The following is a 13,490-nucleotide window of genomic DNA, read 5'->3' as shown; positions in this document are numbered from 1 at the left end:
GGCAGTGAGAGGGAAACAGGGAGGGAGAGAGAGGGAAAAGGGAGAAAGAAAGAAAGAAAGAGAGAGGGAGGCAGTGAGAGGGAAACAGGGATAGAGAGAAAGAGACAGACAGGGAGAGGGAAACAGGGAGGGAGAGAGAGACAGGGAGAGGGAAACGGGGAGGGAGAGAGAGGGAAAAGGGAGAAAGAAAGAAAGAAAGAAAGAGAGAGGGAGGCAGTGAGAGGGAAACAGGGATAGAGAGAAAGAGACAGACAGGGAGAGGGAAACAGGGAGGGAGAGGGAAAAGGGAGAGAGAGAGAGAGAGAAAAAGAGAGAGACAGGGAGAGAGGGAGGCAGTGAGAGGGAAACAGGGAGAGAGAGTAAGAGACAGACAGGGAGAGAGAGAGAGAGAGAGAGAAAGGCTGCGTTCAGACTGCCAGCCAAAATCCGATTTTTAGCCCATCCAGATTGGAACCGGATGACTCTTTTGAAGAACAGTCCCAAATCACATGAAATCCAATTTTTGCAAACCAGATCGAAACCACCTTCGGGAGGTAGTTTCAAATCGCATTTGGACAGATGCGTCTCAGTCTGAACAGCTCCAAACACAAACAAAACGTGACGTCACGCTCCGCGGCGCTGTCACTGTGTTACAGGTCCCGTGAGCTCCAGTTAAATATCAATTTCCTTCTTGTTACTTTTCTTTTATGCAAACTACCGTGTTGTCGGCGACAGGAGTGACGGCGACGGCGCGCTCCCCTGACACACACACACTGGGCGGGCTGAGGTTGAAACTAGCGGGGTAGTGCGGCTGCAGCGCCGGGCAGATCGCTGTGCTGCAGCGAGAGTAGCCGCCGCGTCCGGGAGGCATCGCCTGTCGCATACAGCGTAGCCTCCACTCTGACGTCGTTGCTACAGCAACCTGTCAGATCGGTCAATAATGTGGCCCAGTCTGAACAGAGCCAAATGCGATTTGGACACTTGCTAAAAACAGTGTGGACAGTCAGCCCTAAAAATCGGATACGAGAAGGAATCAGATTTGCCTGCAGTCTGAACGCTGCCGAAGAGAGGGAGAGGGAGGGAGAGAGAGAGAGAAAAAGAGAGAGGGAGGGAGGGAGAGGGAAACAGGGAGAGGGAGAGACATAAAGAAGAGGAAAGTAGGGCTGGACGATTAATCGAATTTTGATCGTGATTACGATTTTGGCTTCTCACGATCATAAAAACACTGTAATCGAAGAAAAACGATTATTTTTTTGTCTATTGGTGTTTTATTCTGAAAAATACACATGCGCGCTTCCGCCCCCGCGCCTGCACTGCACTCCTCTCTCAGTTAATGCTGTGGACGAGTCCACTCGTGTGTTGACGGCGGCGTTTAAAAATCAGCGCCAGTGAAGAGAGAGCAGCGGCCACCGCTCAGGACAAATGAACGGGAAATAATCATTTAAAACACTCGCTCGTCTCCTCAAAGCGGCCGCACAACAACAACCCTCCTCCTCCTCCTCCTCTTCCTCCTCTTCCCCCGGCCCATAGGCTACATGTGCGTATGTTTACAAAGCAATCTGTAGAGCGGCGGATAACGTTATAAGATGTTACGACGTGTATTTGTGTAGTTTAATCTGTCAGGGGCGCGTCAAAAAAAAAAAAAAAAAAAAAAGTTATGGGGTGCGTTTGTGACGAGAGCTGGGACAGCGCAGCGGGGCGGAGGCTCTGATCTTCCCAGGTTGGATTTCATCCCAGAGACGCAATAAGTGACACACACGGAAGCAGAGAGCCTCCATTCTCCCTCTTAATAAGTTAAACCATGACAATTACTCCAAATCTGTTTATTCAAGGTAAAAATGTAGAAAAGTTAAGCTAAACATCCTGTAGCCTATAGTTTCTGCTGCTGGATCATAAAACTTTAAAAAAAAAAGTTTTAAATAAATTTTGAATAGCCTAAATATTTAAAATTATAAACTTAAAAACCTTAAACACACATTGGCACTGTTTATTTAAGGTAATAATGTAGCATGGTCAAGCTATAATCGCATAATCGTGTAAATAATCGTGATTTCAATATTGACCAAAATAATCGTGATTATGATTTTTGCAATAATCGTCCAGCCCTAGAGGAAAGTGGGGTGAAGAGAGAGATGGACGGAGCTACTGTTGTCCTACCTGAGTCTCACAACATGCAGCCCCCTCCACCACCTCATTCTCATCACACTCATCCTCCTTTTCTTTCCCCCTTTCCTGCTCCACGTTGGTCTTTTTCCAAAAACAGAAGCGTCTCTTCTTCTTCTGCTTTTTCGACAGGAGTTCTTGCTTTTCTTCCTGTAGCATGTTGTTTTCTTCTTGGAGGTTTTTCTTCTCCACCTCCAGCATGTTTTTGTCTTCTTGCAGGTGTTTTTTCTCCAATTGCAGCACATTGATGTTGTGTTGGAGATTATGCTTCTCCGTCTGAAGCTTGTTGTTGTCTTCTAGGAGGTTGGTGTTGTTCACATGCAACACGTTGTTCTCTTTTTGCATGTTTTGCTGCTCCACCTGTAACATGTTGTTTTTGCCCGTCAGGTTTTTGTTCTCTACTTGCAGAGTGTTGTTTTCTACCTGAAGGTTCTCCTTCTCTGCCTGAAGCATGCTGTTTCTGGTCTGCAGCTTGGTGTTGTCCATGTGCAACACATTATTATCTGTTTGCAGGTTTTTCTGCTGCACCTGTAACATGTTGTTGTTGCCCTTCAGGTTTTTGTTCTCTACCTGCAGATTTTGCTTCTCTGCCTGAAGCATGCTGTTCGTGGCCTGCAGTTTGGTGTAGTCCACATGCAACAGATTAATTTCTGTTTGCAGGTTTTGCTGCTGCAACTGTAACATGTTGTTGTTGCTCTTCAGGTTTTTCTTCTCTAATTGCAGAGTGTTGTTTTCTACCTGAAGGTTCTCCGTCTCTGCCTGAAGAACACTGTTGGCAGTCTGCAGCTTGGTGTAGTCCACATGCAACACGTTATTCTCTGTTTGCAGGTTTTGCTGCTGCACCTGTAACATGTTGTTGTTGCCCTTCAGGTTTTTGTTCTCTATTCGCAGAGTGTTGTTTTCTGCCTGCAGCTTGGTGTTGTCCACATGCAACATGTTGTTCTCTGTTTGCATGCTTTGCTGCTCCACCTGTAACATGTTGTTGGTGGCCTGCTGGGTTTTGTTCTCTAATTGCAGAGTGTTGTTTTCTATCTGCAGGTTCTCCTTCTCTGCCTGAAGCATGCTGTTGGTGGCCTGCAGTTTGGTGTAGTCCACATGCAACATGTTGTTCTCTGTTTGCATGTTTTGCTGCTCCACCTGTAACATGTTGTTGGTGGCCTGCAGGGTTTTATTTTCTAGTTGCAGAAGATTGTTTTCTACCTGCAGGTTCTCCTTCTCTGTCTGGAGCACACTGTTGGCGGTCTGCAGCTTATTGTTGTCTACATGTAACACATTATTCTCTGTTTGCAGGTTTTGCTGCTCCACCTGTAACATGTTGTTGGTGGCCTGCAGGGTTTTGTTCTCTACTTGCAGAACATTGTTTTCTGCCTGGAGGTTTCTTTTGTCCTTCATCAGGACTTGGGTCTTTGCATGCAGTTGTTTCTTCTCATACTTAAGAAGTTGGTTGTTTTCCTGCTGTTTTTCAGCCACTTGCTTCAGGATTAGCTTCTCTGTTTGAAGCTTTTTTATTTCTTTCTTCAGGATATGGTTTTCTGACTGCAGTTTTCTCTCCTCCTCCCCAAGGACCTGTTTGTCTGCTTGCAGGTTCTTCTCCATTTCCACCAGGCTTTTGTTCTCTGCCTGCAGCTTTTTCTCCTCCTCTTTTAGGACATGGTTCTCTGCCAGTAGTATTAGCTTCTCCTTCTTGAGGACTTTATTGTCTACCTTAAGTTCTTTCTCCACGTCCTTACGGAGTTGGTTTTCTGCCAGGAGTTTCTTGTTCTGGTCCTTTAGGGCCTGTGTCTCCTTCTGCAGGTCTTTTTTCACCTTCTCCAACTCTCTAACTTTCGTTATCCAGGAGTCTTCTATATCCACAAGCTCAGACAGCAACTGTTCTTCAAGACCGTCGTCATGCTGCAGGCTCCTCAGCTGATCTGAGGTCTTAGTGAGCGTATGTGACAGAGTCTCATTAGTGTCCTTGAGCTCCTGGATCTGAATGTCCCTCTGTTTGACATTCTCTATCAATTCCTTTAACTTTTCTTGGGACTCCTCTGCTTGCATTTCCAGTTGCTTGTTCCTTGTCTCCAGTTCTTCCCTCTTAGCCTCTGTGGCTTCTATCACCATCATCCATGAGACTTTATTATTGGCAAACTCTGCTTTGAGGTTCTTGATTGTCTCCTCTTGAGAGATTTCATCTCTTTCGGTCTTACTGACCTTGCAGCAGAGGTCCTTTTTCTCCTGAATGACTTGCTGGGTTTGAGGCTCTTGCTGTTGCACCTTGTCTTTCAATTCCACCACCTTTTCTGGGCTCTGGGTGTGCTGTTCTGCAGATTTCTCAAGGTGGGGTATGCGCTTGTTTAGCTGACCTTGAACACCTGCTCTGGCCTGATGTTGTTGGCCCCGGCAGTCAGTGAGTGCCAGTTTTACCCATTTTGTTTTGAGTTTTCTGGGCATGTTATTAATGGAGTCTTGCCCTCCAGGATGCTCCTTGCTTGGACATGCAGGAGTTTGTTGTCTCTCATTGTTTGGACAACCCTGAGGGGCAGCTTGTACAATTTGTGCCCAAGTGACTTTTTGTGCAGCCATGACGTGTCAGTAGTCCTACTTACGTGTGAAGAACAATCAACGAACGCTGTGAAAATTGTACCGTTTGTCTGATAAATAGCCTGTGAAGTTCTAACTCTATTTACAAGTTTTGAAAATCCTATGTGACATCATCATGACATCACATATGTTTCCCTTTTAAGTCAGTTCCAGGTTGTGACATCATAGCTTATGTTTACAATTCTTTTTATGATGTATTCCGGAAGGGTGCGGGCCCTAACTAATTTTCAAATCAAATCAACCTTTATTTGTATGGTACTTTTCATACATTAAAGGAATAGTTCACCAAAAAATGAAATTCAGTCATTAGTGACTCACAATGTTGAGTTACATCTAAAATATAATACATTACATATTATTAGTTACCATCATTTGAAAGTAATTAGTTACATTATAATATTACTGTCTCAGAATTGTAATGCGTTACACTACTTTTGCATTACTTTTGAGTTACTTTCGCCAAAATAAGTGCAGAAATATGACTACCATAAAGTGTAGTTTATTGCAGCTGATAATACATTCAGTAGAGGGTGATGTAGCATAATGTGTAGGCCTCTGAAGCTACTAAAGCTAAATTTTGCGGATAATCTACTAACTAACTGCCTAAATAACAGCACATGCAAACGCAGCACAGGATTGAAATGACAGTTTTACGCGTTTTAATCGTGTCCACCATGGCGAGTGTGGAAGGAGAGCTGATTGGCCACAAACGCAGAATGAAATTCGATCTGAAGAAGAAATATTAAAGGAGCAAAAATATTATTACCACCTCCTTTTTTAAATGCATTAAATTCAGCCAAAGTCAGTCTGATACGTTTTCACACGTTAACTATGACGACAAGCTGTAACTCGCGATTGTAACGGTTAAAATATTACTGAAATTTGAATGCGTTATATTACCGCGTTACAGCAAATAGTAGCCTAATTGTAACGCGTTACTCTCAACACTGGTGACTCACCCTAATGCTGATGAATACTCCAGAGTACTTTTTTATTCCTCAAAATGCATCTGGAGACCCAGGAGGCGCTCTCGCGTTCACGTGATTCACGCGGACGTGACAGTTGCTATAGTTTTGGGTTATTATGCCCCAATAGCAGCATTCTATTATGAATGGGCTATTATATAAAAGCCCATTTTGTTGACACAGACCCATATTCTGATGAACAACTTTTTTTTTTTTTTTTTTTTTACAACTTTATTTATCATTTTTCAATATTGAAAACATTCAGGTAATTGTTTAAGCATTTCGTACAAAAGTTCTGAACCCGCCCCCGCCCCCCACCCCATCCAGGTGGCATCCCCTCAAACACACATACATAACACCTTTAAAGAGTCTCTGATGACACAAAACCTACAGTATACAACAGGTTTACACACACATTTGTTAATCAGCTCAGATGACTCTCCTCATCTGTTGGCCAAGACAGAGGTTTTATATCAACTAATGTTGGTCAACTTTAATTGTTTTAATGACAGTAATGTATTTGCTAGTCTTACTGGTATGAACAAACTTTGGTTAAAAATAACATGTTTATGATGAATTCAAAGAAGATTCACTTAATTTGAAGACTTACACACACATACACATATTCACAGTGTGTTAGTGTGAAACCTACTGTAAGGATGTTACTGGTGTTACTAGAAAATATATTGTATTTTAGACTGATTTGAAGTCCATTGCCAACATAGTCTTGATTCACCTTTCGCCATGTGATTCTGTTCAAGTAAACTGCTTTTACTGTAGGTGGCAGTGAACGTGTTATCATGTTTCCAAATTTGGACACACAAGTGTCACTTCAGTCGACCAATCAAACGCAGTCCTGTCTTGTCAAAAGGGAAGCAAAGGAAAGGTTTTTTTCCACTCAGCAAGAAAATCTTAGCACGATGACATCTGCACAGTTTGTTTTCTACCTCTCATGTTTGTTGTGGGGGATAAAGGGTGAGTTGTGTTATTTTTGATTGCATTATGAATTTTTTCACCATCTCCATGTGCTCATAATGTGCATTCACTCTGTCTCTCATTTCTCTTCAGCTCAGTCGACTGATCAGAAATCCTCTGCATCTGTTCGCCAAGAGGAACGCTTCATATCGGCTAATATTGGTGAAAGCTTGACCTTAAAATGTTTCTTCGACAACGATGATGTGCCAAGGCTTTACTGGTACAAGCAAACTCTCGGACATAGACCAAAGCTTGTTTCTACCTTAGTAAATGTTAACACAAATGCAACTTTACAGGGTGAATTCAAGAACAATCCACGTTTCTCTCTGGACACTGGAGCTGGTATCAATCACTTAAAAATAACAGATCTGCAGATATCAGACTCAGCCACTTACTACTGTGCAAAAAGAGCTTCAATTATCATTGAATTTGCTGAGGGTACTACTGTCAGAGTGAAGGGGTTCGGTTTGAACATCCAGGCTTCAGTGCATCAGTCAGAGTCTAAGATCATCCAGCCTGGAGGCTCAGTGACTCTGAGCTGTACAGTGCAGACTGGGACCTGTGATGGAGGACACAGTGTTTACTGGTTCAGAGACTCTGAAGAATCTCATCCAGGACTCATTTACACTCATGGAGACAGGAATGATCAGTGTGAGAGGAAACCTGACACACAAACACACACCTGTGTCTACAACTTGCCAATGGCAAACCTGGATCGTTCTGGGACCTACTACTGTGCTGTCGCCTCATGTGGACGTATACTATTTGGAAATGGGACCAAACTGGGCATCAATGGTAAGTTACTTTTCGCACGTCGGTCATCTGTTAATAAGATAAGATGAGATAATCATTTATTTGTCCCACAGTGGAAAAATATACAAGTTTGCAGCGCAGACAACAGGAAAGAAATGTATAGCACAGATAATAACTAGCAAACAGCATTAGCAGAAAAAAAAGAAGTAAAATATTTTTTTTTAAAGTAATTATTTACAAATTATAATGACCGTTGTTTTGTTTCTACTTAAATCCACATTAAAGTTGAGTTGAAAATAGGAAACACACTGAAAATTCTGATTTTTATGTTGGGCTCTACAGATGAAAAAGCCTCTCATGTCTTGATGTACTTCTTAAGTGGAGCTTTGGCATTTACCACTGTCCTGGTTGTTTCATTGGCTTTAATCATTTACAAGATGAACAAAACATACAGCCACCAATCAGGTATGTGTAATAGTTGGTACTGCAGTATCTGTCAACTTGTTTGCAATGAGGACATTAAGTTAAGATTGTTGTTGTCTTTTAGAGTTGCAAGTAAGATCTTCACCCCCCTCAAGAGCAGATGCAGAGGTAAACTGAACCTGTTGAGATTCTCTGTTCTATTACAAGTGAATTGCTTTGCATTGCAATGATCACTTCTGGAAACTTTACACACTTTAACACTGTCCATGTTGTTGTCTGCTTTTGAATATTTTCTTACCAGGGTTACCGAGATGCAGACAATCTCCATTATGCTGCTTTAAATGTTAAGCTGCCCAACAGATCACACAGACAGAGGGACAACGCTACAACTGAATGTGTATACTCTGGTGTTAAGCAGTAGTGCTGGATGTGTTTTACTTGTGAGTAAAGTGGAAAATTCTTAAATTGTACATTTGTATGTAGATATTAATAAATATATTTTCATCGTTTTTTTTTTTTTTTTTGCCTTGACATGCAGAGTTTGAGATATTGATATAACTGCATAACTTAATTTATGACTAGAGGTGAAACAGAAGGCTGTAAAGACAATCCTCAAAATAAAAGAATGATCTGAATACTGTCTTACTATGTAAAAATAACTCATAATATAAAAGCGTGCTGAGCCGGCCATGACACACTCCGTCTTGGCACCAAGTTTGCAGTACAACACAGTGCCAGGAAAATTAAGATAACAGATAATAAACCAGTGCCATCAGCTACTGTATAACCTCAGTACATCCCATAAAAATAACAATACATTGTCATGTTTTAGTTTAGCCTGTAAATTGTATTTAAATGTAACATACAATTTACGTGATTAAATCAAAGCAACAACAAACGACAACAATAAGTGGTTTATTTTATATTTTATTCTTATAGATTTCAATCCAATGATGTGCATTGTACTTCTTTATGTGCATTTTGTCCCAAATAATAAACAACCGTAATGCAACATGAGAATATGTGTGTGTGCTTTTGTTCTGAAAGTATAATTGTGTGAACCACGCCCGGAGTGGCCACTCAGGAGGGCCAGGGCCACAAAATACTCCGACAAACCCGACTGGACCCATGTGTTCGGGTCGAAAAAATATGAAAGCGACTCGGGTCGGACCTCGGGCTTCGTTTTTTCTCTCTCATAAAACACATTTGTAAATTGTTGTTTGTGAGTCTCAGACACATATCCCACTCTGCATCTTGTGCTGCTGTGGCAGAACTAGTGAAACATTACTGCCGAAAAATGCCGACGATAGGCATGTGTTACTTCACAGCTGTAGCTGTGCGTCAACAGCACACGCACTGGTTGGTGGATAAATCTCCACAAAGGCGCACTGTTCCCGCAGCGGAAATGTAATCAATTGCGCCCGCTGCCCGCTGATCAAAGGTTAAGTGTAGCCTACAGCAGTACGTGAAGTCCCGCCCGTTAGCGGGCCGGTACCTACCGGAGGGGCCAGATGACATGAGGCAGAAGACGAGTGCTGCGCCAACGCCATTTTTTTTTGTTTGTTGGTTTGTTTTTTCTCGGGCCGGGTTCGGGTAGATAATTAATGCTGGTGTGTCGGGCTCCATCGGGTGCGGGCTTAATAACCCGCAGGTCGGGTCGGTTCGGGTTGTAATTTTCAGGCCCATTGAGAACTCTACAAGTTAATACATTTTCAAGTCAATGAATTGCGTGGTGTTGTGGAATTTAAGATACCCACTTTAGATAATAGTGTGATATTGCAGTCTGTAAGAGGAACTATGCAAGATTTTAAACTTAACTATGCTACATTTTTACCTTAATTAAACAGCTTCATATAATTGTGATGGTTAAATAAATGACTTGTAACTTGTTACAGGGAGAATGGAGGCTCTCTGCCTTCCACAATCAGAGCCTCTGACCCGGTGTCTCAGCTCTCATCTCTGCAGCACTGTGACACAAACGCTTCCCGTAACCTGTAATCTCTTGTTTAGACAGACAAATAACCTGTTCTGGGGTATTAACATTCTCAGACCTTGTTCAGGCAGCACTCTAGGGGCATTCTGGGGCTACTGTAGAGACCTCCAAACCTTCAAATCCCTTCTAAAAGCCCACCTTTACTGGCTTTTAATGTGTAATTAAGTGTGTCTATTTTTTTGTATATTTTACATTGTTCTGTATTATAACTTCACTTATGTAAACATCTTTGAGCACTTGTAAAAGTGCGTTGTTATTATGGGGCACTGGACCCCCAACAGGGTTTTCCCCACAGAACAGGAAACTGGCAAGATCATCAAAACTTTGACTGACATCATAGAGACGGAGCCCACAGGTGGATGCTGGGGAGGAGGTGGGTTTGTAGCAGCAGAGCAGAGCAGAAAAATTGCAGCAGCAGCGGCAGCATAAACTGAGGGGTTTAAATAACCTACCCTATTTGGAGGAGGAGAGCATGTGACTGATCAGCTGGATTGAATAGGTGCAGCTTGATGTGCCTGCTGTGATACACCTATCACCAGTTCCCCCTTGATGAATCTGTGTGAAAAGGCAACAGTACAAACGCAGGCTGTAAGGTTTTTCAGTTTAAGGTGTTTTACTTGAAATTTTCATATGAGATGAGTGATTTAAGTACAATATGACCTGGCCAAGCACAGGTGAAAGATTGTGGCCTGTACAGTAGCTTGGTGAATCTCACCCATAATTGTGACCATCATTCAGTCCTGAATTGGGCCAAACACAGAACCAGATTCTCACTAGTGTTCTGTATGGATTTCATTAGAGTGACCAACTAGCTATTATAAGCTTTAATCAAACCCAAACCCAAGTGATAGTGTTCAGTGCTGCAGAATTAAAAAACAATAGGGACATATCACTATCACCTCTAACCACACACAATAATAGCTGGTGACTCATAGTGCTTCCCAACCTTATTTGGCCCATGACCCCATTTTAACATCACAAATTTCTGGCTCAATCAAGATGCGCCAGCTCAGATATTTTTATACGCTGCATTATATCTGAACTCGATTTATATTTGAGAAAGTGAAAGTGTAGAATACAGTTGTTTAAGATTGTGTGTGGTGTTTTTAATCATAATTTTAAAAATAATAATAATTTGTTAAAGAAATAGTTTTTATCAGTAACTTTTTTAATCAATTATTAGACATTTTAAGCGACCCCTGTCACGGTTGTAGGAGGAAGGACCCAAATGCAGGAGCGTACAGGCAGATTTCTTGCAAACTGAGGATTTAATTGCTACAACAGCCAGGAGAACAGAACACCATGATGACAAACAATAATCCAACACGGAACTGAAAGAAACACAAGACTAAATACAACAGAACTAATCAAACCAACAAGCAACAGGTGAGGAGACAGGAGGGCAAAGAAACCTGATTGGTGGAGAAAACACAAGGAGCAGCGGGGCCGGCTCTACGCAGGGGCAAGAGGGGGCAGTGCCCCCTCAAATAAATGTCTTGCCCCCTCAAATCCAAATTTTAGAAGTTGAGAAAGCACATTTTAATATACTCAACAAATGTGTATATTACCAAAGAGAAAGAAGTTAAGTTGGGGGTTCAGACATCCCTCTATCCAGACATGCCGGTAGTCCGACACTTTTTGATACCGCTATTCCGCGCGTCTCTTTTTTTTTTTTTTTTTTTTTTTTTACAGCTGCGATACCCAGGCGCGTCTCTCTCTCTCTTTTCTTTTCAGCATGCCTATCACCGGTTTGATGAGGGAGTGATGTTCTTAATCTCAACAACTAAACTATCAAGCCACAAACAAAACTGACACACATGATAAACAAACAGAACTATGTTGCAGTTTGTTTGTCAAGTTAACCTGTCACCTTCAGCACCACGGACAGCGCCGGTGATGAGCCGCGGAGAGCTGCATCTGTGAGCGTCTGGGCTCTGGGCTTAGGGCCTGGGGCCTCATTTATCAAAACTGTATAGCAGTGTAAAACTGCTGCTACTAAATGTTTTGCTTAGCCCTACGGCGAAAAGACACCCATAATATTTACACCTTTTTCAGATCTATCAAACTGTGCGTGCACAACTCTCAGCAATTTCTCAAACTGGATCCAAGAACTGTGCGCAGTTGCGCACGTGAACTCACCTCCGTCCCCGGAACGCCTAGACACAACCATATATGGTCAGCACGTGCATATTAATTAGCCATGTGCTCTGTGGAGCGACAACAAAGTGACAACGAAGGCGGAGGGCGGGGAGAAGAAAGCGAGATAGCTACATGGCATCGGGCAATAAATCAGTCAGAAAAATGATCTTGCATTTTAACAAAGCTACAATAAAAACAAAAACCTCCCAAATCTCAACAAAAGGGAGCAGAAAGAAGAATAATCTTACTCTTAATAATCTTAATCCTACAAATTGACAAAATTATCTGCAGTAGCACAAAAATCCGCCGAAAAAGGGACAGTGTTCTTTTCTAAAATCTTCTGTCTCCCCCCCTCCTCTTCTCAGAGTACACCAGAATGCTTCACTCACATTTTAAAATCACAAAAATTTTCGGGGATGCCCCCAGACCCCCCTACAGGTATTTAGCTACTCACCTTTTTCACCCCCTCTGGGTTTGCAATGCATCTTCAGGTATATGCACCCCCCCCCCCCCCCCCCCCCCCCCCCCCCATATAATGTGGCTCTTTGCATTACAACAGTAAAAAATTTGGGCTCTAAGACCCTGGTTGGCCACCCCGACCCCTAGTTGGACAGGTCTGAAGGTAGAGGCCTGACAAAGTGCAATCCACTTCTCCAGGTTGGGGTTGGACACATAGCCAACAACCCAATTCAATGAAGTTACTATAAGCACAGAGAAAGAAAAGTGCTGGAGCATGATGTGTTCACATGATGCCCCCTTCACATTTCTGACTGCCCCCTCATATATGCCTGCCTAGAACCGGCCCTGAGGAGCAGGGCTGACGATGTGAAACGCAGGACAGGTGTGCAAGGAGACTGAGGAGGGAAAACACAGGAAGACAAGACAAGGACTTCAAAATAAAACAGGAAACTAGGACAAGACACAGACCATAACACAACACAGAACTTCAAAATAAAACAGGAACTAAACTAAACAGGGGAACACAGAAACTAAGAGTCCAATAACAAAACAGAACAGAAAACCGAGCCACTAAATGGCGGAAGACCAAGGGCCATGACAACCCCATTCCATTCCAGGTTGAAAAACACTGTTAGATCAAAAGCTGAAAGCATTGTCGGAGAGGCCCATAGGTAGGCTATGCTGGGGCTATAGTTGAGTTTGGTGGCTGTTTCATTGTGACATCACAAAAATGCTAAAAACATTTTGTGGCTTAGCTTCTGGATTGAGCACTTTGATACATTTGCATTTGGACACAGACATCCACTCCTATACTTTCATATAGCTGACATAGGGGAGGGCAGGGTACACCCCTGGACAGACACCAGTCTATCACAGGCTCGACAGATAAAGACAACCCCAAATTCACACCTACAGGTAATTGAGAGTAGTCAATCCACATATCAAGTCTGTCTTTAGACTGTGGGAGGAAGTGGGACAGTCTTGTCAACCACCGTGCCACCCTGAACAAACAGTACAATTATGATTATGTTGATGATTCTTAGTTTTTATTCACTTCT

The 13,490-nt window shown here is 42.6% G+C and overlaps 2 protein-coding genes across 2 annotated transcripts in view; both read left to right on the top strand.

Moving 5' to 3' along the window:
* Window positions 1-13,490, top strand: part of LOC311001944 (uncharacterized protein) — a gene marked incomplete at both ends in the record, with an annotated part of 67,388 nt that overhangs the window by 27,140 nt on the left and 26,758 nt on the right. The gene's annotated exons all lie outside the window — the stretch shown is intronic.
* LOC311001502 (uncharacterized protein) lies at window positions 6,611-12,831 on the top strand (the record flags this gene model as incomplete). The annotated part of the gene is made up of 3 exons (XM_083992590.1): window positions 6,611-6,665; window positions 6,759-7,460; window positions 12,770-12,831. The coding sequence occupies 3 exons, from the start codon at window positions 6,611-6,613 to the stop codon at window positions 12,829-12,831; spliced, it is 819 nt and encodes a 272-aa protein (XP_083848716.1).

The sequence above is a fragment of the Trachurus trachurus genome (assembly GCF_905171665.1).
Source record: "Trachurus trachurus genome assembly, chromosome: 18".
Classification (NCBI taxonomy): Eukaryota; Metazoa; Chordata; class Actinopteri; order Carangiformes; family Carangidae; genus Trachurus; species Trachurus trachurus.
The sequence above is the reverse complement of the archived record's forward strand: the minus strand, read 5'-3'. Positions and strand labels throughout refer to the sequence as shown.